This window comes from Apiospora hydei (genome assembly GCF_038363865.1).
Source record: "Apiospora hydei strain CBS 114990 chromosome Unknown utg000011l_segment0_segment0, whole genome shotgun sequence".
In the NCBI taxonomy this organism is placed as follows: domain Eukaryota; kingdom Fungi; phylum Ascomycota; class Sordariomycetes; order Amphisphaeriales; family Apiosporaceae; genus Apiospora; species Apiospora hydei.
The window spans coordinates 511,640-536,134 of NW_027117370.1; the positions used below are offsets into that span (position 1 = coordinate 511,640).

The 24,495-nt window shown below is 33.0% G+C and overlaps 2 protein-coding genes across 2 annotated transcripts; one reads left to right on the forward strand and one right to left on the reverse strand.

Moving 5' to 3' along the window:
• Positions 1-21,511: 21,511 nt before the first annotated feature.
• Positions 21,512-21,982, forward strand: PG997_015369 (uncharacterized protein; the record flags this gene model as incomplete). The annotated part of the gene is made up of 1 exon (XM_066819683.1): positions 21,512-21,982. One exon carries the CDS (start codon positions 21,512-21,514, stop codon positions 21,980-21,982), a length of 471 nt encoding a protein of 156 aa, XP_066660568.1.
• A 300-nt stretch (positions 21,983-22,282) lies between these two features.
• PG997_015370 (uncharacterized protein) lies at positions 22,283-24,376 on the reverse strand (the record flags this gene model as incomplete). Its single annotated transcript, XM_066819684.1, has 5 exons — positions 22,283-22,549; positions 22,656-23,467; positions 23,713-23,879; positions 24,013-24,098; positions 24,224-24,376. The coding sequence occupies 5 exons, from the start codon at positions 24,374-24,376 to the stop codon at positions 22,283-22,285; spliced, it is 1,485 nt and encodes a 494-aa protein (XP_066660569.1).
• Between the last annotated feature and the right edge of the window lie 119 nt (positions 24,377-24,495).

The following is a 24,495-nucleotide window of genomic DNA, read 5'->3' on the forward strand; positions in this document are numbered from 1 at the left end:
GAGCTAAAAAATTACGTGTCCAGCTTAGAGAAGCCTTTACTATATAGGAATCACAAAAACTACAGGACGAAAAGGTAAAAAGAAGCGTCGAGCGACTAATAAAGGTAAAACAGGGGGTCCGTCGAAACGGAGAGCAACCAGTAGAAAGCGTTACGGTGTCTGCGGCGAAACAGGTTATAATACGCGAACATATAAAAAGCACGTAAATTTAAATAGCGATTCCGATAACGAATAATTTTAATTAATTTAAAGCGTTATGGTTAAATTAACTTATATAAAAGTAATAAAGTATAAAAAAAGTGGCCCGCTTAATAATATAGCCCGCTTAATAGTAAACCACGTTATATTATTAACCGTTTAAATTTTAAATATACTTTTAAATTAGTTTACATTTAAAAAAAGTTTTTTTATACGAGGTTTTATTATAACCGGGCATATTTTATATATTATTTACGTTTACGTTTAAATTATTTAACGTTAACGTGGTTTACTAGTAAGCGGGACATATTATATACCGGGACACTTTTTCCACTTTTCGACACTTCTATATAGGTTTATTTAACCATAACGCGCTTTATTAATTAAATTCACTCGCTATCCGATTCGCTACTCGATTTTACATCCTTTTTATATGTTCGCGCATTATGGCCTATTTCGCCGCAGATTCCACAGCGCCTGCCGCCGGTCGCGCGCCTCTTCGATAAACCACTATTTTCGCCTTTATCAGTCGCTGGCCGCTTTTCTTTTACCTTTTCGTCCTATAGCCTTCGAGATTCCTTAATTATAAGGGCTCCTCTAAGCTGGATTCGCGACTTTTTAATTCTCCGGCGCTTCGAAAAAGCTAAATTAGCCTCTTATAATATGCGTATTTAATCCTCTATAAAGGTTATTTTATATACGACTGCATGTATACCCTTCGTTATCTAGTCCACCGCTTTTAAAATTAGCGTTAAGGAGCTTCTTTAATAAGTAGACACCCTTTTTTTAATAAAAAAAAGTGCTTAGTTATCTATTAAATGTTAGACGGCGTTTAAAGGTCGTAAGTGCTAGCCGTCCCCGAACGCGACGGGCCAGGTATAAATGTCCGGAGACATATATTCAGCTTATTGATTACCTCGTTAGGGTTATAAAGTATTAAACTAGATACGCTAAATTTAAATTTAATATTAACTTCCGTAAAAACAGCAAAATACGCGGCCTTAAACGTAATAAAGAACTCGAGCTTCGTAATATAATTAATCGAGGTTTTAATAAATAGCTCGATTTCCTTCGAATACGCGCGCTTTAAAGGCGAATAAAGTGCCATATTTAATAGCTAAAGTAAATAAAAAAAGTAAAGAGGCATACTAAACGTAATAATACCGTTATTTTTATAATATATCTCGAATTCGGCCGAAATATAGCTCTCGTGGCCGTCGAGAATTAAAAAGCGATATAAACCCTTCGTTCACGACTTAGTATATTTATTAAAATGCTTAATCCAGTTTAAGCCTGTTTCATTATTTATTTAACCATTCGAAATCGGTTTAATTACTTAATTACCCGGTAAGTCGTATTTGATAGCCTAGTTCGCTAAGTAATATTAGCTTTAAACGATTAAAAACGGCGGGATACATTAGCTTTACAAATTAATATATTTAATCGCCGTCGACCATTCCCGATTACCAGGCTAAACTAATTTCGCCTTCTCACGCCGATCGGTACGTATTACGACGAGGGTTAACCCGATTATACCTATTATAAAGCCGGTCTTATCGAAATTATACATATTCTTATTAACGATGCCGTATTTAGCCTTAATATTCGCGACTAACCCAAACCAGCCAGAAATAACGTTCAAATCCTCGCAAAGGGCCCTCTAATAATCGTATCGACGATTTATTCTAGTCTTAAGGTCTAGGTTACGGTTAATAAATCGCCTAACCTAGTGCTTACCGACGCGTTCGCCGCCGCGCGACGCGGTAAAGAAATTAGCCATATCTTCCATACTAACCATATTAAGAGGCATCCCTCGGGTATCTAAATCAATTATATGATTACAAAGCACCTCCTTTTTAATCGGATCTAATTTTCGTCGAAAGTGTCCGATTTCGCGTTATAAAGATCGGCCGTGGAGTCGGTAGTTTAAAAAAGTTCGTGGGACATTAAAGGCTTTCATAGCAGCTCTTTAACTAATATACTTTACGGGGTTTCGCGTCGCTTAAATCGCTAAATCGATCCGTTCTTCTAATAAAAAATTAAGCATTATAATTATAGAATTAAAACGTATCAAAGTTTAAAAAGTATAGTCGGTCGGAAAAATATCCCGGTATATAATATATCCCGGTTACTAGTAAACCACGTTATATATATTTCGTTATTTATTTTAAATTTATTAAATAATTATATTTTATCGTTAAATTAATCGGCGTTTAATTATATTATAATAACGATAATTTTAACGATATAAAATTTATTTTAAGCGGTTTTTATATAATCGTTATATTTTAAGTTTTATAATTATTTTATATACGTTTTATTATTAAAATATATAAGTTTATTTATATTATTTATAATTATTATAGTTTTAATTAATTATATAACTATTAATATACTTATCGCTTTTACTATATAATAAATAAATAATTGATTAATTAATTCGTTTTTTACGTTTAACTGTAATTTTATTGAATATATATAAATTAATATTAACAATTCTAATAATATAATTACTTTATTTATAACGGTTATACGGCGGCTTATATTAACGCGGTGTTATATATAAGTTACGTAAAAAATATAACGTGGTTTACTACTAAGCGTATTATATCACTGAGCGCATTACTTTTTAATTACCTATATTAATTAAACTTTAACGCGTTTTATTTTTATAATTATAATGCTTAATTAATTATTAGAATATCAAATCGCTTTAGCGATTTAAACGATACGAAACCTTTTAAAACTTATTAATTAAAAGGTTATTACGAAAGCTTTTTAAGTTTTATAAGCTTTTATAAACTACTAATTTTACGGTCGAACTTTACGACGCGATACTTAACCGAACGGATTAAAATTAGATCCAGTTAAAGAGAAAATGTTTTCGAAGTATATAATTAATATGGATATTTGATGGATATCTCTTAACTTGGCTAGTATAGTAGATATGGCTACTCTGTTTACCGGGTCGCGCGGCGGCGACCCCGTCGGTAAGTATTAGGCTAGACGCTTTATTAACCGTAGCCTAGATTTAAAGATTAGATTAAATTATTAATACGATTACTAAAAGGCTTTTTACGAAAATCTTAAAGTTATTTTTGCCTAGTTTACGTTAGTTACGAATAAAAAGACTAAATACGGCGTCTTTAACGAAGCCTTTTAAAATTTCGACGAGACCGGCTTTATAATAAGCATAATCGGGTTAATACTTATCGTAATACGCGCCGATCAGCGTGGAAAAGCTAAATCGGTTTAATTTAATAATTAGGAATAAGCAACGGCTATTAAATATATTAATTCGTAAAGCTATTATATCCCGCCGTTTTTAATTGTTTAAAGTTAATATTACCTCGCGAATTAATCCCGCGAAACCGATTTACCGGGCGATTAAGTAATTAAACCGACCGCGAATAGCTAAACTAATAACGAGATAGGCTTAAACTAGATTAAATATTTCGATAAATATATTAAAGCGTTAAAAAAGGGTCGCTACCGCCTTTTAATTATCGATAACTATAAGAGCTATATTTCGGCCGAATTCGAAGCATATTGCCAGGATAACGTTATTATTATATTTAATATGCCTCCTTATTTATCGTACCTATTTTAACTACTCGATATAATATCTTATTCGCCTTTAAAATATATTTATTCGAAAAAGATCGAGCTATTTATTAAAGCTTTAATAATTTATATTACGAAGCTCGAGTTTTTTATCGCTTTTAAAGCCGCGTATCTTGTTGTTTTTACGGAAAATAATATTAAATCTAGATTTAGCGCCTCTAGTTTAGTCCCTTATAATCTAAACGAAGTAATTAATAAACTAAATGTGCGTCTTTTTACGCCTACACTTACTCCGTTACGTTCGGAAACTTTTAATAGTTACGACCTTAAAACGCCGTTTAACCCTTAATAAACGACGAAATACTCTTTTTTTATTAAAAGTAAAGTCTTTGCCTATTAAAAAAGCTCTCCGACATTAATTTACGAAGCTATAAACTAAATAGCGAAGGGTATAAACCGAATAGTTTATAAAATAATTATTATGCGTAAATAGGTCCGTACCTTTCAAAATGCTAATCTGGCCCTTTCTAAACGCCGGAAAGTTAAAAAATCGCGAATCCAGCTTAGAAAAGCCTTTATTATTAAAGAATCTCAGAAGCTATAAAATAAAAAGGCAAAAGGGAAGCGTTTAGCGACTAATAAAGGCGATAATAAGGGTTTATTAAAGAGGCGCGCGACGGGCGCTAGGCGCTATAACATTTACGGCGAAACTAGCCATAATGCGCGAACATGTGAAAAAGAGGTAAAATTAAGTAGCGATTCGGATATCGAGTAATTTTAATTAATTTAATACGTTATAGTTAAATTAATTTATATAAAAGTATTAGAATATAGAAAAATGATGCGCTCGGTGATATAATACGCTCAGTGGTTAACTACGTTAATAAACTTATAATTGTTTTTAAATTTTATTATATTAATAATATAATCTATTACCGTTTTTATATTAATTAATTAAAAAGTATGGAATAAAATATTGAGAGGTAGTTTTTTATTAATTTATATTTTAATAAAGTATTCGATTATAATTAATTCGTTTTTTATTTTATAATTTAAAATACGGAACAAAAACTTGGCTTATTTTATTAAAATAATATAATCTATTACGTTTTATACCGTATATTTTTAATTTATAATAATAATTTATTTTATAACGTATTATATTAGTTACGTTTAATTAATTATATTTCTTAAAACTCCTTCGTTTATGTATATTTATAACGCGTTTTTAAATGTAAAAATTTATATCTAAATATAATCGTGTTTATATCTCATCGTATTAAAATCGATCGATTAAAGTTATACGAACTATATACTCATATTTAATATCGCTTTAAATTATATATCTTTATTAGTTATTACGTTTACGCCTTTTTTTGTTTTATAATTTAATACGAAGTAATAGCGGCTCGTTTATAAAAATAACGTTTTTATTATTTAATCGGAACCGTGTTTCTTTTTTAAATTTTTATAAATTTTTTTAATAATATTATTTATTCGTTATTATCGTTTAATAAAAGCTTTTCGCGTAATGAAATAACGTTTATTTTCCGCTTAATGTTTTTTTATATAAGTTTTAACGTAAAAAATAAAGCTAAGTATAAATATTCGTAAATATATAAATTATATATTTAATACGATTAAAAGTATTTCGCTATATTTATAATATTTAATTTATTTTAAAAGGCTTAGTATTATTACATTATTAAAACTTATAGAATATTAATAATTATTAAATTTATTTACGTCGTTCTCTTTTTCTTAAATATTAAATATTTATTCTTAGTGAATTTATTTTTTTATAAATCCCGGTCGAGGCTTTTTACGTTTATATATTATTTGTTATTAAAATAGTTATATACATTATTTTAACGGTTAAAGCGAATTTATTAATTATATTACCAGTAGTTCAAATAATTATCTTTCGATTATTTATTATTTTAATAATTATTACTTTAATTTCGGCTTTAATTATAACTTCATTTACTATATTTATCGTAAAAAAATAAATATTTTCAATTATTATTACGTAAGAATAATTAATTTTAATTTTAGTTAATATAATATCAATTATTTAATCGTATTTTATTATTTTATTAATGATTATTATTATTTCGCTCGTTATATATATTATTTATTTAATTAAAGGCTTAATTATTTTAATAAACGCTTTTAATAGAGGTAAACCTTTTGAAATTAATTCAATTAATTTAATTTATATAATTAATGGTAATTATTTTAAATATTACAGCGGTAATTATTAAAAGCGTTTTTATTATATTTAATATAAATAATTAAACTTATATAAGGATTTTGTTTACGTTTAATAAATATTATATTACGATAACATTAAATTAAACCGCGTTTTATTTAATTATTTCTAATTAGTCATAATACGAATTATTTTTCGTTTTTATATAAGAAATAAATAAATTAAGCGTTATAATCTTATTAAATTTTGAAATTAAAGTTAATAAACTAAAATATAACGCGTTTTATATATAATTTATATATAAATAGAAATTATAACGTGGTTTACTATTAAGTCGAACATATTATTGAGTCGGACACTTTTATTACCGACCTACCTAATTAAATTTTAACGCGTAATAATTTTATAACCACAATGCCTTATTTATTTTAAAAAGAGCGGATAATTTTAGTAATTTAAACGTTACGAAACGGTCCAACCCGAATTAATTAAAGAGCTACGGCGAAATACTACGTCGTCCTATTATCCACCCTTAGCGACCGACTCCACGGCCGAACCGCACGACGCGAAATCTGACACCCAAGGCATAAATTAAATACGATTAAAAAAAGGTACTTCGTAAGCATATAATTAATTTGGATACCCGAGGGATGCCTCCAAAGATGGCTGGTGTGGAAGATATGGCCAATCTCTTCATCGCGTCGCGCGGCGGCGACCGCGTCGGTAAGCACTGGGCCAGGCGCTTTATCGACCGTAACCCGGACCTCAAGACCAGAATAAACCGTCGGTACGACTACCAAAGGGCTCTTTGTGAAAATCCGAAGGTTATTTCCGGCTGGTTTAGCCTGGTTATTAATATTAAGGCTAAATACAGCATCGTCAACGAGAATATATAGAATTTCGACGAGACCGGCTTTATAATAAGTATAATCGGGTTAATACTCGTCGTAATACGCGCTAATCGGCGTAGGAAAGCAAAATCGGGTTAGCCTAATAATTAAGAATAATCAACGGCTATTAAATATATTAATTTATAAAGTTAATGTATTCCGCTTTTTTTAATCGTTTAAAATTAATATTACTTTGTAAACTAATCGCGCGAGAATAACGTACCGGGCGATTAAGTAATTAAATTGACTTTTAATAAATAGACCGATAACGAGACAAGTTTAAACTAAATTAAACACTTTAATAAATATACTAAATCGTAAATAAAGGGTCGCTACCGCTTTTTAATTTTTAACGGCCACGAGAGCTATATTTCGGCCGAATTCGAGACATATTACTAGGATAATAACATTATTACTATTAATATGCCTCCTTATTTATCGCACCTATTCTAACCTCTCGATATAGCACTTTATTCGCCTTTAAAACGTACTTATTCGAAAGAAATCGAGCTATTTATTAAGGCCTCAATAAACCACATTATAAAGCTTAAATTCTTTATCGCGTTTAAGGCCGTATATTTTACTGTTTTTACAGAAATTAATATTAAATTTAAATTCAGCGTATCCGGCTTAGTACCTCACTATCCGGACAAAGTAATAAATAAACTAGATATATAATTTCGAACGCTTATATTAGAATAGTCGTAACCCGGGACTCTAAGCACGTATAACCTTTAAACGCCGTTTAACTCGTAATAAACGACTAAGCATTTTATTTATATTAAAAAAAGGGTGTTTATTTATTAAAGAAGTTTTTTAAGGCTAATTTTAAATACGATAAACTAAATAACGAAGGGTATAACCCGAATAGCCCATAAAATAACTATATTAAAAAATTAGGTCCGCACTTTTTAAAATGCTAATTTAGCCTTTTCGAAGCGCCGGAAAGCTAAAAAATTACGAGTCCAGCTTGGAGGAGCCCTTACTATTAAAGAATCTTAAGCGCTACAGGACGAGAAAGTAAAGGGGAAGCGTTTACCGACCGGCGAAGGCGAAAATAGTGGCTCGTCGAAACGACGCGCGACGAGCGGTAGGCGCTATAGCAACTGCGGCGAAACCGGTTACAATACGCGAACGTGCAAAAAGGATATAAAATTAAGTAGCGAATCGGATAACGAGTAATTTTAATTAATTTAAAACGTTATAGTTAAATAAATTTATATAAAAGTATCGAAATATAAAAAAAGTGTCCGACTTAATAATATATTTAACTTAATAGTAAACCACGTTATTTAAAATTTATTATCGGCTTTAATTTGTTTTTTATGAATTAATTTATAAATTAATTTAATTAATTTTAAATCGACTAATAATTTTAATAATCAACGCTTTAATGTTTTAATTATTTTTAAGTTATTTTAATAATTATAACGTGGTTTACTATTTAATAGATTATATTATTTAATGGATTATTTTTTCTATTTTTTAATACTTTTATATAAGTTTATTTACTTATAACGCGCTTTATTAATTAAATTTATTCGCTATCCGATTCGTTACTCGATTTTATATCTTTTTTATATATTCGCGTATTATGACCTGTTTTATCGCAGATATCACAGCGCTTTTTACCGGCCGCCTTCTGCTTTAACGGACTTTTCGTTTCGTTTTTATTAGTCGCTGGACGCTTTTTTTTTTTTTTTGTTTTATAGTTTTTAAGATTTTTTAATAGTAAGGGATTTTTTTAGCTGGATTTGTATCTTTTTAGTTTTTCGGCGTTTAAAAAGTATTAAATTAGCTTTTTAAAGGGTACGTACCTATTTACGTATAAGGGTTATTTTATAAGCTATTTTAATTATACCCTTCGTTATTTAGTTTACCGTATTTAAAATCGGCATCGGAGAGCTTTTTAATAGGTAAACACCCTCTTTTAATATAAGTAGAGTGTTTAGTTATTTATTAGGGGTTAGACGGCGTTTAAGGGTTATAGGTATTAGCTGTCCCCGGACGGGATGAGCTAAGTGTAGGCGTCTGGAAACGTATATTTAGTTTATTAATTACTTTGTTCGGGTTATAAAGTATTAAGCCGGATGCTTTAAATTTAAATTCAATGTTAATTTTTATAAAAATAGCGAAATATATAGCTTTAAACGCGATAAAAAACTCGAGCTTTATAATATAGTTTATCGAAACCTTAATAAATAGCTCGATTTTTTTGAATAAGTACGCTTTAAAAGCGAATAAAGTGCTATATTAAATAAATAGAATAGGTAAAATAAATAAGGAGGTATACCGAGTATAATAATATTATTATTTTAGTAATATGCCTCGAAATCGGCCGAAATATAGCTCTCGTGGCTATTAAGAATTAAGAGGCGGTAGGGACCCTTCGTATACGTTTTAAAATGCTTATCGAAGTGCTTAATTTAGTTTAGGCCTATTTCGTTATTGGTTCAGCTATTGAAAGTCGGCTTGATTACCTAGTCGCCCGGTAAATCGGTTTCGCGGGACTAGTTCGCGAGGTGATATTAGCCTTAAACGATTAAAAACGGCGGAATGCACCAGCTTTACGAATTGATGCATTTAATCGCCGTTGCTTATTCCCGATTACTAGGCTAGATCGATATCGCTTTTCTACGCCGCTCGGCGCGTATTACGACGAGTGTTAACCCGATTATGTTTATTATAAAGCCGGTCTCGTCGAAATTTTAAATGTTTTCGTCGACGATCCCGTATTTCGCCTTTATATTTACGATTAATATAAACTAAACAAAAATAACTTTAAAATCCTCGTAAAAAGCTTTTTAGTAATCGTACCGACGATTTATTTTAATCTTTAAGTTTGGGTTACGGTCGATAATGCGCTTAATTCAGTGCTTACCAACGCGGTCGCCGCTACGCGCCGTGGTAAGTAAATTAGCCATATTCTTTACACCAGCGAAATTAAGGGGCATCCCTCGGGTATCTAGATTAATTATATACTCGCGGAGCACCTCTTTTTTAATCGGGTTTAATCGACGTTAATTATATACGATTTCGCGTCGTAAAGTTCGGCCGCGGAGTCGGTAATTTATGGAGGATTATGGGACTCGAAAGGCCTTCGCAGTAGCCCTTTAATTAATAGGTTTTAAGGGGTCTCGTATCGCTTAAATCGTTAAAACGATTCAATATTCTAATAACTCATTAAGCATTATTATTATAAAAATAAAACGCGTTAAAGTTTAATTAGTATAATTAATTAAAAAAGTAATGCGAGAGGTAATATAATCCGCTTAGTAGTAAACTACGTTATTTATTTCAATAGTAACGGCTTAAATTTAATACCCCGAGTTTTTATAATAAAATATTAGTATATTAATTATAATTAAAAAAATATCAATTTTAATATAAATAAACATTATTAAATTATTTAAAAGAATATTAAAAACAAAGCTTACTTTATGCATTTACACCGTACTTTTCTATTTTCGTTATTTTTTATTAGTAATAAAATACGTTTAAATAAACTGTATTTAAAAATATAAACTTTACTATTTTCATCGCTTAATTTATAATTCTTATAATTTAAATTATGATAAATCTCTCATTATTCTGTTTTAAATTATTCGAATTAATGGTAAAAATAATTAATTCATTGAAATTATACATAGTAAAATCAGAATTAACTTCTAAATTTAAATCCAAAATAAAATCCGAATTAGAATTTAACTAAACATTATAATTACGTTCATTTCTAAATCTAATATTTTATATAAAAAGATTATCGGTAAATTAAGAAGCTATCTTTTTAATGATAATTTCAAACCAAAACGTTAAATATAAAGGTAAAATAATATATTTATCTAAATTAAGTATGTATAAGCAGTAATATTAAATATTGTAAGACCGATGGGTAAAAAAAGAATAAGGGAAAGTTAAGTCGTTTTATACTAATAAAATCGGTAGAATAATTATCTCAACGGCGTAATATTTATCCCGATTCTATTATTAATTAAAATTTATTTATTAGCTCGGTATTATTTTTAAAATTATTTATTTAATAAATTATATATTATGAAATATTAGTATATATTTTGTTTTTAATTAATTAAATTTAATATGTTATTTTTCGACGAATACTTTGGGTTTTTTAAATAATTTTCGGTTTAAAATTATATATGAAACTTTATATAACTTCATTTTTTCAATTCTTTTTAAATTATAATTTATACGTAACGTGGTTTACCACTACGCGACGCATATCACTTAGCGACGTACGTTTTCCACTTCTCGACCTTTTTATATAAATTAATTTAACTATAACGCTTAAAATTAATTAAAATTACTCGCTATCCGATTCCTCGCTTAATTTTATATTTTTTTATATATTCGCGTATTGTGACCTGTTTCGCCGTAAATATTACAACGCTTTCCACCGGTCGCCTTTCGCTTCGACGAACCCTTATTTTTATTTTTATCGGGCGCTGAACGCTTCCCTTTTGCTTTTTCGTCCTGTAGCTGCTGAGATTCTTTAATAGTAAGGGCTTTTTTAAGCTGGACTCGCGACTTTTTAGCTGTCCGGCGCTTAAAAAGTGCCAAATTAGCCTCCTCTAATATATGTATTTTATCGCGTATAAGGGTTATTTTATAGGCTATTTTAATTATATTTTTCGCTATTTAGTTTACTATATTTAAAATCGGTATCGGAGAGCTTTTTTAATAGGTAAATACTCTTTTTTAATATAAGTAGAGTATTTAGTTATTTATTAAGGGTTAGACGGCGTCTAAGGGTCGTAGGTACTGGCCGTCCCTGGACAGGATAGGTTAGGTATAGGCGTCCGGAGACGTATATCCAGCTTACTAATTACTTCGTCGGGATTATAAGGAACTAAACTAGAAACGTTAAATCCGGATTTAATATTATTTTCCGTAAAAATAGCGAAATACGCGGCCTTAAAAGCGATAAAAAACTCGAGCTTCGTGATGTGGTTTATCGAGGCCTTAATAAATAGCTCGATTTCCTTTAAATAAGCACGCTTTAAAACTAAATAAAGTGTTATATTAAGTAGCTAGAGCAGGTGAAATAAATAAGGAGGCATACCGAGTGTAATAATATTGTTATTTTGGTAATATATTTCGAATTCGGCCGAAATATAGTTTTCGTGGCTATCGATAATTAGGAGGCGGTGGAAACTTTTCGTCTATATTTTAATATATTTATTAAAGTGTTTAATCTAGTCTAAGCCTGTTTCGTTATTAGTCTAGCTATTAGAAGTCGGCTTAATTACCTAGTCGCCCGGTAAATCGGTTTTGCGGGACTAGTTCGCGAGGTAATATTAACCTTAAACGATTAAGAACGGCGGAATATATTAGCCTTGCGAATTAATGTATTTAATCGCCGTTACTTATTCCCGATTACTAGGCTGGACTGATTTCGTTTTTTTAGCCGCTCGGCGCGTATTATAATAAATATTAACCTGATTATACTTATTATAAAGCCGGTCTTATCGAAATTTTAAATATTTTCGTTAATAATCCCGTATTTCGCTTTTATATTCGCGATTAGCGTAAACTAACCGGAAATAACTTTAAAATCTTCGTAAAAAGCCCTCTAATAATCGTACCGACGATTTATTTTAATCTTTAAGTCCGGGTTACGGTTAATAAAGCGCCTAACCTAATACTTACCGACGCGGTCGCCGCCGCGCGACGCGGTAAAGAGATTAGCCATATTTTCTACACTAGCGAAATCGGGAGGCATCCCTCGGATATCTAAATTAATTATATGTTTACGAAATACCTCTTTTTTAATTAAATCTAGTTTACGTCGTTTCGGTCGGATTTCGCGTTTTAAAGTTCGGCCGTGGATTCGATAACGTAAAGTTAATTCGGGTATATTATAAGCTTTTGCTGCTGCTTTTTAGCTTATTTAATTCGGTCCGTTTCGTGTCGCTTAAATTACTAAAACTATCCGATCTTTTTAAAATTAATTAAGTATTATAGTTATAGAGGTATTACGCGTTAAAGTTTAATTATATTGGAATTAAATTTAAGTGCGTCGCTAAGTAATATGCGTCGCATAGTGGTAAACCACGTTATATAAAATTATATATTATATATAATTACTTTTTTCAAATATTATTTTACTTATTTATTTACTTAATTTATTAATAAATAAATATAATAGCTGCTACTTATATTCTTTTTCGCTAATTAATATTTATTTATTATTATAAGTTACGGTAATATTAACGAAGATTTTTATTCGACTTTATTTTTACGAAAAATTAGAATTAATTACGAATTTAAAAGATTTAACCCGGTTTTATATAGATTTATTTAATTTGCCGCAATTTATTTTAAAGATAAGTATATTTATATTTATTTAGTTTATAAGTAATACGTTTATTTATATAATTATATTTTGAAATTAGAAATAAGCAAATTTCTTTTTATCAAATATTAATTAATAATATTTTATTAATTTGGATTCTCGTTAATTTCTTTTAATTATATGCGATTTATCGTTATTTTAATTTAAAAGAGATAAGTTATTAACGAAACTTTTTTAACGTGGTTTACTATTAAGTGGCCCGTATCATTAAGTAGTCCACCTTTATTACTTCTCGATACTTTTATAAAAGTTATTTTAACCACGATATTTTAAATTAATTAAAACTACTCGCTATCCGAATCGCTACTTAATTTTATATCCTTTTCATATGTTCGCGCATTATGACCTGTTTGGCCGCAAATGCCACAGCGCCTGCCGCCCGTCGCGCGCCGCTTTGATGAACCACCATTTTCGCCTTCGTCGGTCGCTGGACGCTTCTCTTTTGCCTTCTCGTCCTGCAGCCTTCGAGATTCCTTAATCGTAAGGGCTCCTCTAAGCTGGACTCGCGACTTTTTAGCTCTCCGGCGCTTCGAAAGGGCTAAATTGGCCTCTTTTAAAGTACGTATCCGATTATGCATAAGGGTTATTTTATAGGCTATTTTGGTTATACTTTTCACTATTTAGTTTACCGTATTTAAAATCGGCGTCGGAGAGCTTCCTTAATAGGCAGACACCCTCTTTTTAATATAAGTAGAGTGTTTAGTTGTTTATTAAGGGTTAAACGGCGTTTAAAGGTCGTAAATATTAGCCGTCCCCGAATAAGATAGGCTAAGTATAGGCGTCCGGAGACGTATATTTAGTTTATCAATTACTTTATTCGGGTTATAAGGTATTAAGCCGGATATGTTAAATTTAAATTTAATATTAATTTCCGTGAAAATAGCGAAATATATAGCTTTAAATACGATAAAGAACTCGAGCTTCGTGATGTGGTTTATCGAGGCCTTAATAAATAGCTCGATTTCTTTCGAATAAGTACGCTTTAAGGGCGAATAAAGTGCTATATCGAGAGGTTAAAGCAGGTGCGATAAATAAGGAGGTATACTAATAGTAATAATATCATTATCTTAGTAGTATGCCTCGAATTCGGCCGAAATATAGCTTTCGTGGCCGTCGAAAATCAGTAGGCGGTAGCGACTTTTTGTTTACGATTTAGTATATTTATCGAAGTATTTAATTTAGTCTAAGCTTATTTTATTATCGGTCTATTTATTAAAAGTCGGTTTAATTATTTAATCGCCCGGTAAGCTATTTTTACGCGACTAGTTCGCGAGGTGATATTAGCTTTAAACGATTAAGAAAGGCGGAATACACTAGTTTTACGAATTAATATATTTAATCGCCGTTAACTATTCCCGATTACTAGGCTAAATTAACTTCGTTTTCCCACGCCGATCGGCGCGTGTTACGACGAGGGTTAACCCGATTATATTTATTATAAAGCCGGTCTTATCGAAATTCTATATATCTTTGTTTAAAATGCCGTATTTAGCCTTTATATTCGCGATTAGCCTAAACCAGCCGGAAATAACGTTTAAATCCTCGTAAAAGGCCCTCTAGTAATCGTATCGACGATTCATTCTAGTTTTAAAGTCTAGGTTACGGTTAATAAATTGCCTAACCCAGTGCTTACTAACGCGTTCGCCGCCGCGCGACGCGGTAAAAAGATTAGCTATATTTTTTACACTAGCGATCTTAGGAAATATCCCGCGGGTATCTAGATTAATTATATACATACGAAGCACCTCTTTTTTATTCGTATTTAACTTATGCCGTAGGTGTCGGATATCGCGTCGTAAGGTTCGGCCGTAAATTCGATAACGTAAAATAGTTCTAAGAACGTCGTATACTTTTGCAGCATCTCTTTTACTTAATGGATTTAAAGGCTTTTATATCGCTTAAATAACTAAACCGATCCGGTCTTCTTAAATTAAATTAGGCATTATAGTTATAAAATTATTACGCGTCAAAGTTTAATAAGGGTCGAGAAATAGTAAGGGTGGACCACTTAATGGTAAACCACGTTAAGCTTTTCGTAATTTTAATTATTAATTAAATACTAAATTAATTAATAATTTAAGAATAGTGGGAAAGTTTTAATAATAAGTATTAAATATATTAAAGCGGTTATTATTTTATTAAAATAAAGTTAGCCTTATTTATATTTTTCGATTAATATTATAACGTAGTTTACTATTAAGTAGCCCGTATTACTAAGTAATTTACCTTCACTATTTTTCGATACTTTTATAAAAATATTTTAACTATATTACTTTAAATTAATTAAATTTACTCGCTATTTAATTTACTACGCGATTCTATATACTTTCTATATATTTACGTATTATAGCTTGTCTCGTCGTAGATCCTATAGCGCCTACCGCATATCGCGCGCCTTTTTGATAAACTATTATTTTTACTTTCATTAATCGTTAGCCGCTTCCTTTTTACCTTCTCGTCTTATAGCTTTCGAGGTTCCTTAATTATAAAGGCTCCTTTAAATTAAATCTATAACTTTTTAACTCTCCGGCACTTTAAAAGGGTTAAATTAACCTCTTTTAAATTACGTAGTCGATTATATATAAAGGTTATTTTATAGGCTATTTTAATTATACTTTTCGCTATTTAATTTATCGTATCTAAAATCGATATTAAAGAGCTTCTTTAATAGGTAAATACCCTCCTTTTAATATAAATAAAGTATTTAATTATTTATTAAGGGTTAAACGGCATTTAAGAGTCGTAGGTATTAACCGTCTTTAAACGGGATAGGTTAAATATAGGTATTTAAAGATATATATTTAGCTCATTAATTCCCTCGTTTAAGTTATAAGGTATTAAGCCGGATACGTTAAATCTAAATTTAATATTAACTTTTATAAAAATAATAAAATATATAGCTTTAAATATAATAAAAAACTTAAGCTTTGTAATATAATTTATTAAAGCTTTAATAAATAACTCGATTTCTTTTAAATAAATATACTTTAAGGATAAATAAAGTATTATGTTAAAAGGTTAAAGTAAATATAATAAATAAAGATGTATATTAATTATAATAATATCGTTATTTTAATAATATATCTCGAATTTAATCGAAATATAGCTCTTATAATTATTCAGAATTAAAAGGCGACAACGACCTTTAATCTATAATCTAATATATTTATCGAAATACTTAATCCAGTTTAAGTTTATTTTATTATCGGTTTATTTATTGAAAATCAGTTTAATTACTTAATCGCCCGATAAACTACTCTCGCGCGATTAAATTATAAGGTAATATTAAGCTTAAACGATTAAGAAAAGCGGAATATAGTAACCTTATAAATTAATATATTTAATCGCCGTTAACTATTCCTAATTATTAAATTAAATTAACTTCGCCTTCCTATATTAATTAACGTATATTATAATAAAAGTTAACTTAATTATATTTATTATAAAGCCGGTTTTATTAAGATTTTATATATTTTCGTTAATAATATTATATTAAACCTTAATATTTATAACGTAGTTTACTATTAAACCGGCTATATTATTAAGCGGGCCACTTTTTTTACACTTTACTACTTTTATATAAACTAATTTAATTATAATGTTTTAAATTAATTAAAATTACTCGTTATTGGAATCGCTACTTAATTCTACGTCTTTTTTATATGTTCGCGTATTATGACCTATCTCGCCGTAGATACTGTAGCGTTTTTTACCGGTCGCTCTCCGCTTCGACGGACCCCTTGTTTTACCCTTATCAGTCGCTCGACGTTTCTTTTTGCCTTTTTATTTTATAGCTCTTATAATTCCTGTATAATAAGGGCCTCTCTAAGCTGGACACGTGACTTTTTAGCTTTCCGGCGTTTCGAAAGTATTAAATTAGCCTCTTTTAATATATATATTTGATCGCGTATAAAGGTTATTTTATAAACTATTTTATTTATACTTTTCGTTATTTAGTTTATAATATTTAAAATTAGCGTCGGGGAGTTTTTTTAATAAGCAGAGACTTTATTTTTAATAAAAATAAAGTGTTTAATCGTTTATTAAGGGTTAAACGGCGGTTAGGGGTTATAAATATTAGCCGTCCCTAGACACGACGGGCTAGGTGTAGGTGTCCGGAGACGCATATTTAGTTTATTAATTACCTCGTCCGGGTTATAAGGTATTAAACTAGATACGTTAAATCTAAATTTAATATTATTTTCCGTGAAAATAATAAAATGCGTAGCTTTAAAAGCGATAAAAAACTCTAGCTTCGTAATATAATTTATCGACGCCTTAATAAATAGCTCGATTTCTTTTAAATACGCGCGCTTTAACGGCGAATAAAATACTATATTTAATAATTAAAGCAGGTAAAAAATATAAAAAGGTATATTAAGCGTAATAATATTGTTATTTTTATAATATACCTTAAATTACGCCGAAATATAGCTCTTATAGCCGTTAAAAATTAAAAAGGCGATAATAACTTTTCGTTCGCGACTTAGTATACTTATCGAAGTGCTTAATTTAATTTAGTCCTATTTCGTTATCGGTTTAGCTATTAAAAGTCGGTTTAATTACTTAGTCGCCCGGTAAATCGTATTCGCGACCTTAATTCGTAAAGTAATATTAACTTTAAACAATTAAGAACGGCGGGATATATTAGCTTTAAAAATTAATATATTTAATAGCCGTCGATTATTTTTAATTGTTAAGCTAAACCGATTTCGCTTTCCTACGCCGATCGGCGCGTATTACGATAAGTATTAACCCGATTATACTTATTATAAAACCGGTTTCGTTAAAATTAAAAATATTTTCGTTAAAGATACCGTATTTCGCCTTAATATTCGCGATTAGCTTAAACTAGCCGGAAATAATACTTAAATCTTTATAAACAGCCCTTTTATAATCGTATCGACGATTTATTCGAGTCTTAAAGTCCGGGTTCCGATCGATAAAGTGTTTAACCCAGTGCTTACCGACGCGGTCGCCGCCGCGCGACGCGGTAAAGAGATTAGCTATATGTTTTATAATATTAAAATTAGGAGGCATTTTTCGGGTGTTTAAATTAATTATATAATTACGAAGTATCTTTTTTTACTAAATTTAATTTATATCGTAAGTATCGAATTTCGCGTCGTAGGGTTCGGCCGTTAATTTGGTAATTTAAAGTAGCTCGGGGGACGTTGTACACTTTCGCAGCAGCTCGTTCGCTTAAAGGATTTATCGGATTTCGCGTCGCTTAAATTATTAAAACGATTTTATTTTCTTTAAATTAAATCGGCATTGTGATTATAAAAATATTACGTGTTAAAATTTAAGTATATCGGAAATTAAAAAGAGTGGCCCGCTTAATAATATAGCCCGCTTAATAGTAAACTATATTATAAATAATATATTTATTATAACGTGGTTTACTATTAAGTCGGTTATATCACTTCGCCGGTCACTAGCTTAATTAACACTCTATTAAACTTTAACACGTTTTATCTCTATAACTATAATACCTAATTTTTTACTAGTAAGTAGGCTTGAATTAGTAATTTAAGCGACGCGAGACCCCATAAAACTTATTAATTAAAGGACTGCTGCGAAAGCTTTCGGCGTCCCACAATTAACGATTAGCGACCGACTGAACGGCCGAATCCCACGACGCGAAATCTAATATTCACAGCGAAAATTAACGTTAATTAAAAAAGAGGTACTTTAAAATTATATAATTAACCTAAATACCCGAAAAATGCCTCTTAATATTATTAATATAAAAAATATAGTTAATCTCTTTACCGCGTCGCGCGACGGCGAGCGCGTTAATAAGCATTAGGTTAGGTGCTTTATCGACCGTAACCCGGACTTTAAAACCCGAATAAACTGTCGATACGATTATTAAAAAGCTTTTTACGAAAATGCGAAAATTATTTCCGTTTAATTTACGTTAATTACGAATATAAAGGCTAAATATGGTATTATTAACGAGAATATATATAATTTTAACGAGACCGTCTTTATAATAAGCATAATCGGGTTAATTTTTATCGTAATACGCGCCGATCGGCGTAAAAAAGCGAAGTCGGTTTAGCTTAGTAATCGGGAATAAGTAACGGCTATTAAATGTATTAATTCGTAAAGTTAATATATTCCGCCGTTCTTAATCGTTTAAAACTAATATTACCTCGCGAACTAGTCCCGCGAAACTGATTTACCGGGCGACTAAGTAATTAAACTAACTTTTAATAGTTAAACTAATAACGAAATAAGCCTAGATTAAATTAAGCACTTCGATAAATATATTAAATCGCAAACGAAGGGTCGCTACCGCCTCTTAATTCTCGACGGCCACGAGAGTTATATTTTGGCCGAATTCGAGGTATATTACTAAGATAACGATATTATTATTATTAATATATCTCTTTATTTATCGTATTTATTTTAACTTTTCGATATAATACTTTATTCGTTTTTAAAGCGTACTTATTCAAAGGAAATCGAGTTATTTATTAAGGTTTTTATAAATTATATTATTAAACTCGAGTTTTTTATCGCCTTTAAAGCCGCGTATTTTACTATTTTTATAAAAGTTAATATTAAATTTAAATTTAGCGTATTTAATTTAATACTTTATTATTTTAACGAAGTAATTAATAAGTTAAATATACGTCTCCGGACACTTATACCTAGCCCGTCGCGTCCGGGGACGGCTAGCATTTATAACCCTTAAACGCCGTCTAACCTTTAATAAATAAGTAAACATTTTTTTTTATTAAAAAAGGTGTTTACCTATTAAAAAACTCCTTAACGCTAATTTTAAAAACGGTAAACTAAATAACGAAAAATATATATATAATCGTGTATAAAATAACCCTTATAAAAGATTAAATACGTATATTATAAAAGGCTAATTTAGCCTTTTTAAAGCGCTAAAAAGCTAAAAAATCGCGAGTCCAGCTTAGAAAAGCCCTTATAATTAAGGAATCTCGAAGGCTACAGGACAAAAAAGCAAAAGAGAAGCGGCCAGCGACTAATGAAGGCGAAAATAGGGGTTCGTCGAAGAGGCGCGCGACGGGCGGTAGGCGCTGTGGAATCTGCGGCGAAACAGGCCACAATGCGCGAACATGTGAAAAGGATGTAAAATTAAGCGAGGAATCGGATAGCGAGTAGTTTTAATTAATTTTAAGCGTTATAATTAAATTAATTTATATAAAAGGGTCGACAAGTGGAAAGAGTAACCGGCGAAGTGATATGACCGACTTAGTGGTAAACCACGTTATTACTAATATATAATATAGTGTATATTAGTGAGTGTTAATTTTTATAGTAAGATGAAGGAAAAATCGTATTTTTTAAATGTTTAATTTAAAAGGTTTTATATTTATTTTTAAAAGCTTATATAAAATTAATATTTATATGTTTTAGTTTTAAAAACTTTATTACGTAATATTAGTTTTCTAATAGATATTAAGTTTATATAATAAATAAATATAATACTTTTTTTAAAATATAATATTATTACGAAACCCGGGTTTGTTTTAAATTTTATATCGTAAAGGGTTAACGAGTAATTATAATTAAACGTTATAATAAATAAAGGGCTTAATATTTATTATTTATTATTAATAAATGTTTTTTTATTCTTTTTTTAAATATTTATTTATATTAATACGAGGTTAATATTAATTTACGTAACTTTTTATTTATTTTTTTAATTATTTTTAAAAAAATATTATATTAAAAATAACTTATTGTTTTAGTTTTTAAAGATTAAAATTTAATAAAACTTTAAACGCGTTAATAATTAAATAATTTAACTTTATTAAAAAAAAATTCTTTACCGCTTTTTTTCCCCTTTTTTCCTTTAATTTTCAACTTTATTTTTAAACGTTTTTCATTTTTAATTCTTTATTAATTTAAACTTTTTAAGCTTATTCCGAGCTTGACACAGTCGAACCCGCTCGATTTAAACCGTAGCCCAATTTCCCGACAGTGGAGGAAAGCAGAAGCTGCAACTCCGCTATGGCAGTGTCCCAACCCCCAGCATTGACGACCAGCTCGTTACGCCCGACCACCCGCCGCAGACAGACCTCGATGGCATGGACCACCCGTGATGCGCCACCCTCCACAACTATCTCGTGGAATCGTGCCTAGCGGCCGATGCCGATGGTCGGCTTGACCCAGCTGCCGCCGAGGGCCGTCACGCAACCTACTTCAGCACGTACGACGACGCCGCCGAGGCCGTCCGCCCGAGGCTGCGTCCCTCCCTGGCCGCCTTCGATGCGGCACGCACTCCCGATGTCTCCGCTCTTCTACTTTGTCGAGGGCATGCCGGGCCCGGACGACGGCGACTTTAACGGCCTCTTCGACAACGAGACGGCCGACAATGAGGGCGAGCCCGAGGACTCCATCGTGCGCCTGTACCTCGCCCACATGGATGCTTGCGACGGCAAGTCGGGCGGCGGCATGCTCTACCAACAGCGCCGCCACCTCGCCTCCTTCTTTGTGCACCCGGACGACACCGAGTGTGCGTTTCCAGTGGATGAGCACCCGCAGAGTTGGCATCCCCTGGAGACCATCCTCTCCAACTGGATAGACCTGATCCGCCTCGGCAAGGTCGTCGTCTCTCCCACCGACCAACCGGCCCTGTACGGCGGCGTCAAGATTGGGAACTGGGAGTGGCGGCCGTACGGCGACGGCCAGATAGCGGGAGGTGGACGAGCTGGTGACCGTGGATATGGATTGAGAAGACCTTTATCTGTTTCTTGAGACGGCTGGATGTCTGCTGCTGCCACTGGGAGGGTACTCATTACCAACTTAGGGTTTCCTGAACAAAAGCGGGAACATTATATTTTTATTAGCTCGATCATAGATCATATAGATACATATATGCAAATACATCCTAATGTGGTTAATCATTCTCCACCATGTTAGCAGACAACGCCCATTGGACTAGATGCTGCCCAGGGGCTTTCCATGCAGCAGGTGAATTCAAGCTAATCTAATCGATCGGTGAACACCCCTATCGGTAAAGGATACTACCTGCAACATAGCCGTCCCATCATGTACCTAAGATGGCTGCGCCACAACAGATAGCGTAAAGGTTGATATGTGCGACACCTTGTCCTCGCCGTCCTTGTTGAGCGTGCAGGTCACGGTATACTCAATAGGAGGCTCTGACGTGACCTTCGGCTTGACTCCCTCCTTCTGTTTGACGGTACCGGCATCCGTGCCTTGAGTGACGAGTTCGAAATCGGCCGCGTCCAAGGCAGGCGAGATGGACCACTTCAAGCCGGAGCTCGGGTCGTTCTCAAAACGCGGGCGGATTCGATCGTTCTGTGAGAGTAATCATGTTCAGTTAGTCGTCTGGACCGAACAACTCTTGATGAAAGCAGCGAGAAGGTCTTTCAAGTCGGAACGCTAGGCAGGCAGTCGGACTTACCGTGGTCTGATCAGTCAGCTCCCATGCCTTGCGGTCATACGCAAAGGCACCTGGCCCGATTGCTTGCATGTTGAGCTCCCAGAGGAAGTAAGGGACATCCTCCAAACCCTCACGTAGCTGTTTGAGCGCACCGTATCCCATCGCAGCTATCCTCTTGTAATTGTCCGCCTTCTTCCTGTATTGTTCGAGGTCGACAAGCGCGAGCTTCTCGGCAGGCTTGCCGTCGATGTGAACGATCCTGCCAAGATCCAGCCCGTCTTTCTGGATCCGAGCCTTGACACTCAGGATGCTGGTCTTGTTGTTCTCGGTCTTCGTCTTGGGGGGCTCCTGTAGGTCAACCTGCCACTGGATGGTGGCCACTGCTGACTTCCAGGCATCATTGCTAGATGGTTTTGGCATAGTTCTCACAATGACATTCTTGTCCTGGTCGGTGCCCAGATACCACAGGGTGTAAGCCACATAGCCGGTCGTGGCATCTTTGGTCATACGCCTGGTGTAGATCAAGCTCTTTCCCCAGGGGTCGGTCTCCATGCTCCAGATCGTATTGGCAGTAAAGTCGACTTTGTCCACAAGCTCAACATGACCATTGCCATCACCGAGTCGCAGAAAAGCCGGTGCTATTTTGGAATCTAGTCCATGGACTGTCGTGGCCGGAAGCAGAGGCCCCTTGAATGTCAGTCCGGGTAGAGATGGTGTTTGCTCGTCAGGAGGGACGGTGGTGATGTAGTCTGGCGCTTGCATGGGGTTTTCAATGTACAGCCCATCTGGTCGGGCTTTGTCTTCAACAAATTTGGTTATAGGGTCGCGAAAATCTGGTCATCGAGGAATCAGCAATGCCATGGGTCGTATATATCGACAACCACAATCCTTACTTACCTTGGTTCAAGTACCAGATCAAGAATATGATGAATCCAACCACTGCAAACACAATGGCCAATGGTCCGCTCCAGGCTGCGACGATGCTGAGACAAGACATCATGACCCCAGTCCCTGCGTGTTTTGTCAGTGAGACCAGGGCATTCACAACATGCTGCCCTGCAAATAAAAAGAGACTTACCTGCCCCAGCTGCAGTAGCGGCAGCTAGAACCCAGCCCGCCACCACCGCCAGCACTTGCAGACTGGATGAGATGAGCATGATGATGTCCATCGCCTGTAACAGGCCATCCTTTTTGGTGTCCATGTCCATTGCAATCAGCACGATAGTCACAATTCCCAGGACCAGGCTAGCATGACCGTTAGTTGGATTCGCAACAACATAACGAACAGCGAGGATGAAGACTGCTCGTAAGGAGAAGGACTTACCCAACAACAGCTCCAAGGAACTCTCCCAAGTTCCTCCCAAAGATTTTCTCGAACCTTGTGAACTGAACTACCTCCTCTTCGACAAGCTGGGCCGTCTGCTTTGCGGTACTGGAGAACCAGCGAGAGAAGCCGCTCTGGATCTGTGCGAGGTTGTTTGTTAGGGATAAGTGTGGAAAGGGATGACTGGAAGGTACACCCTGAATGGCGACAGCGCTTTTGCCATCAAGGGAGTAAGAAGGGATCCATGTAAGACAAAGATACGTACTCTGTATGCACCGTCCTCGATGCTGTTTATTGCACGTTCTCCGCCAAAGAACGTCCACAGCTTTCCCAGTCCCGTTAGGTCATTCCAGAAGTGGTAGAGTCGTAAAGCGTTCTGCGCTGTCTTGATGACAGCCGCGCCAAGAAGGCCAGCCATGGTTCTGCTCATCGGTATCATTAGCGTCCATCCATCGTCCCAGGATAAATACTTATCGGATTCCCTTACCCTCGAAAGGTCTTCTTGGCCTTCTCCTTCTCTTGTTCCGACATGTTCTT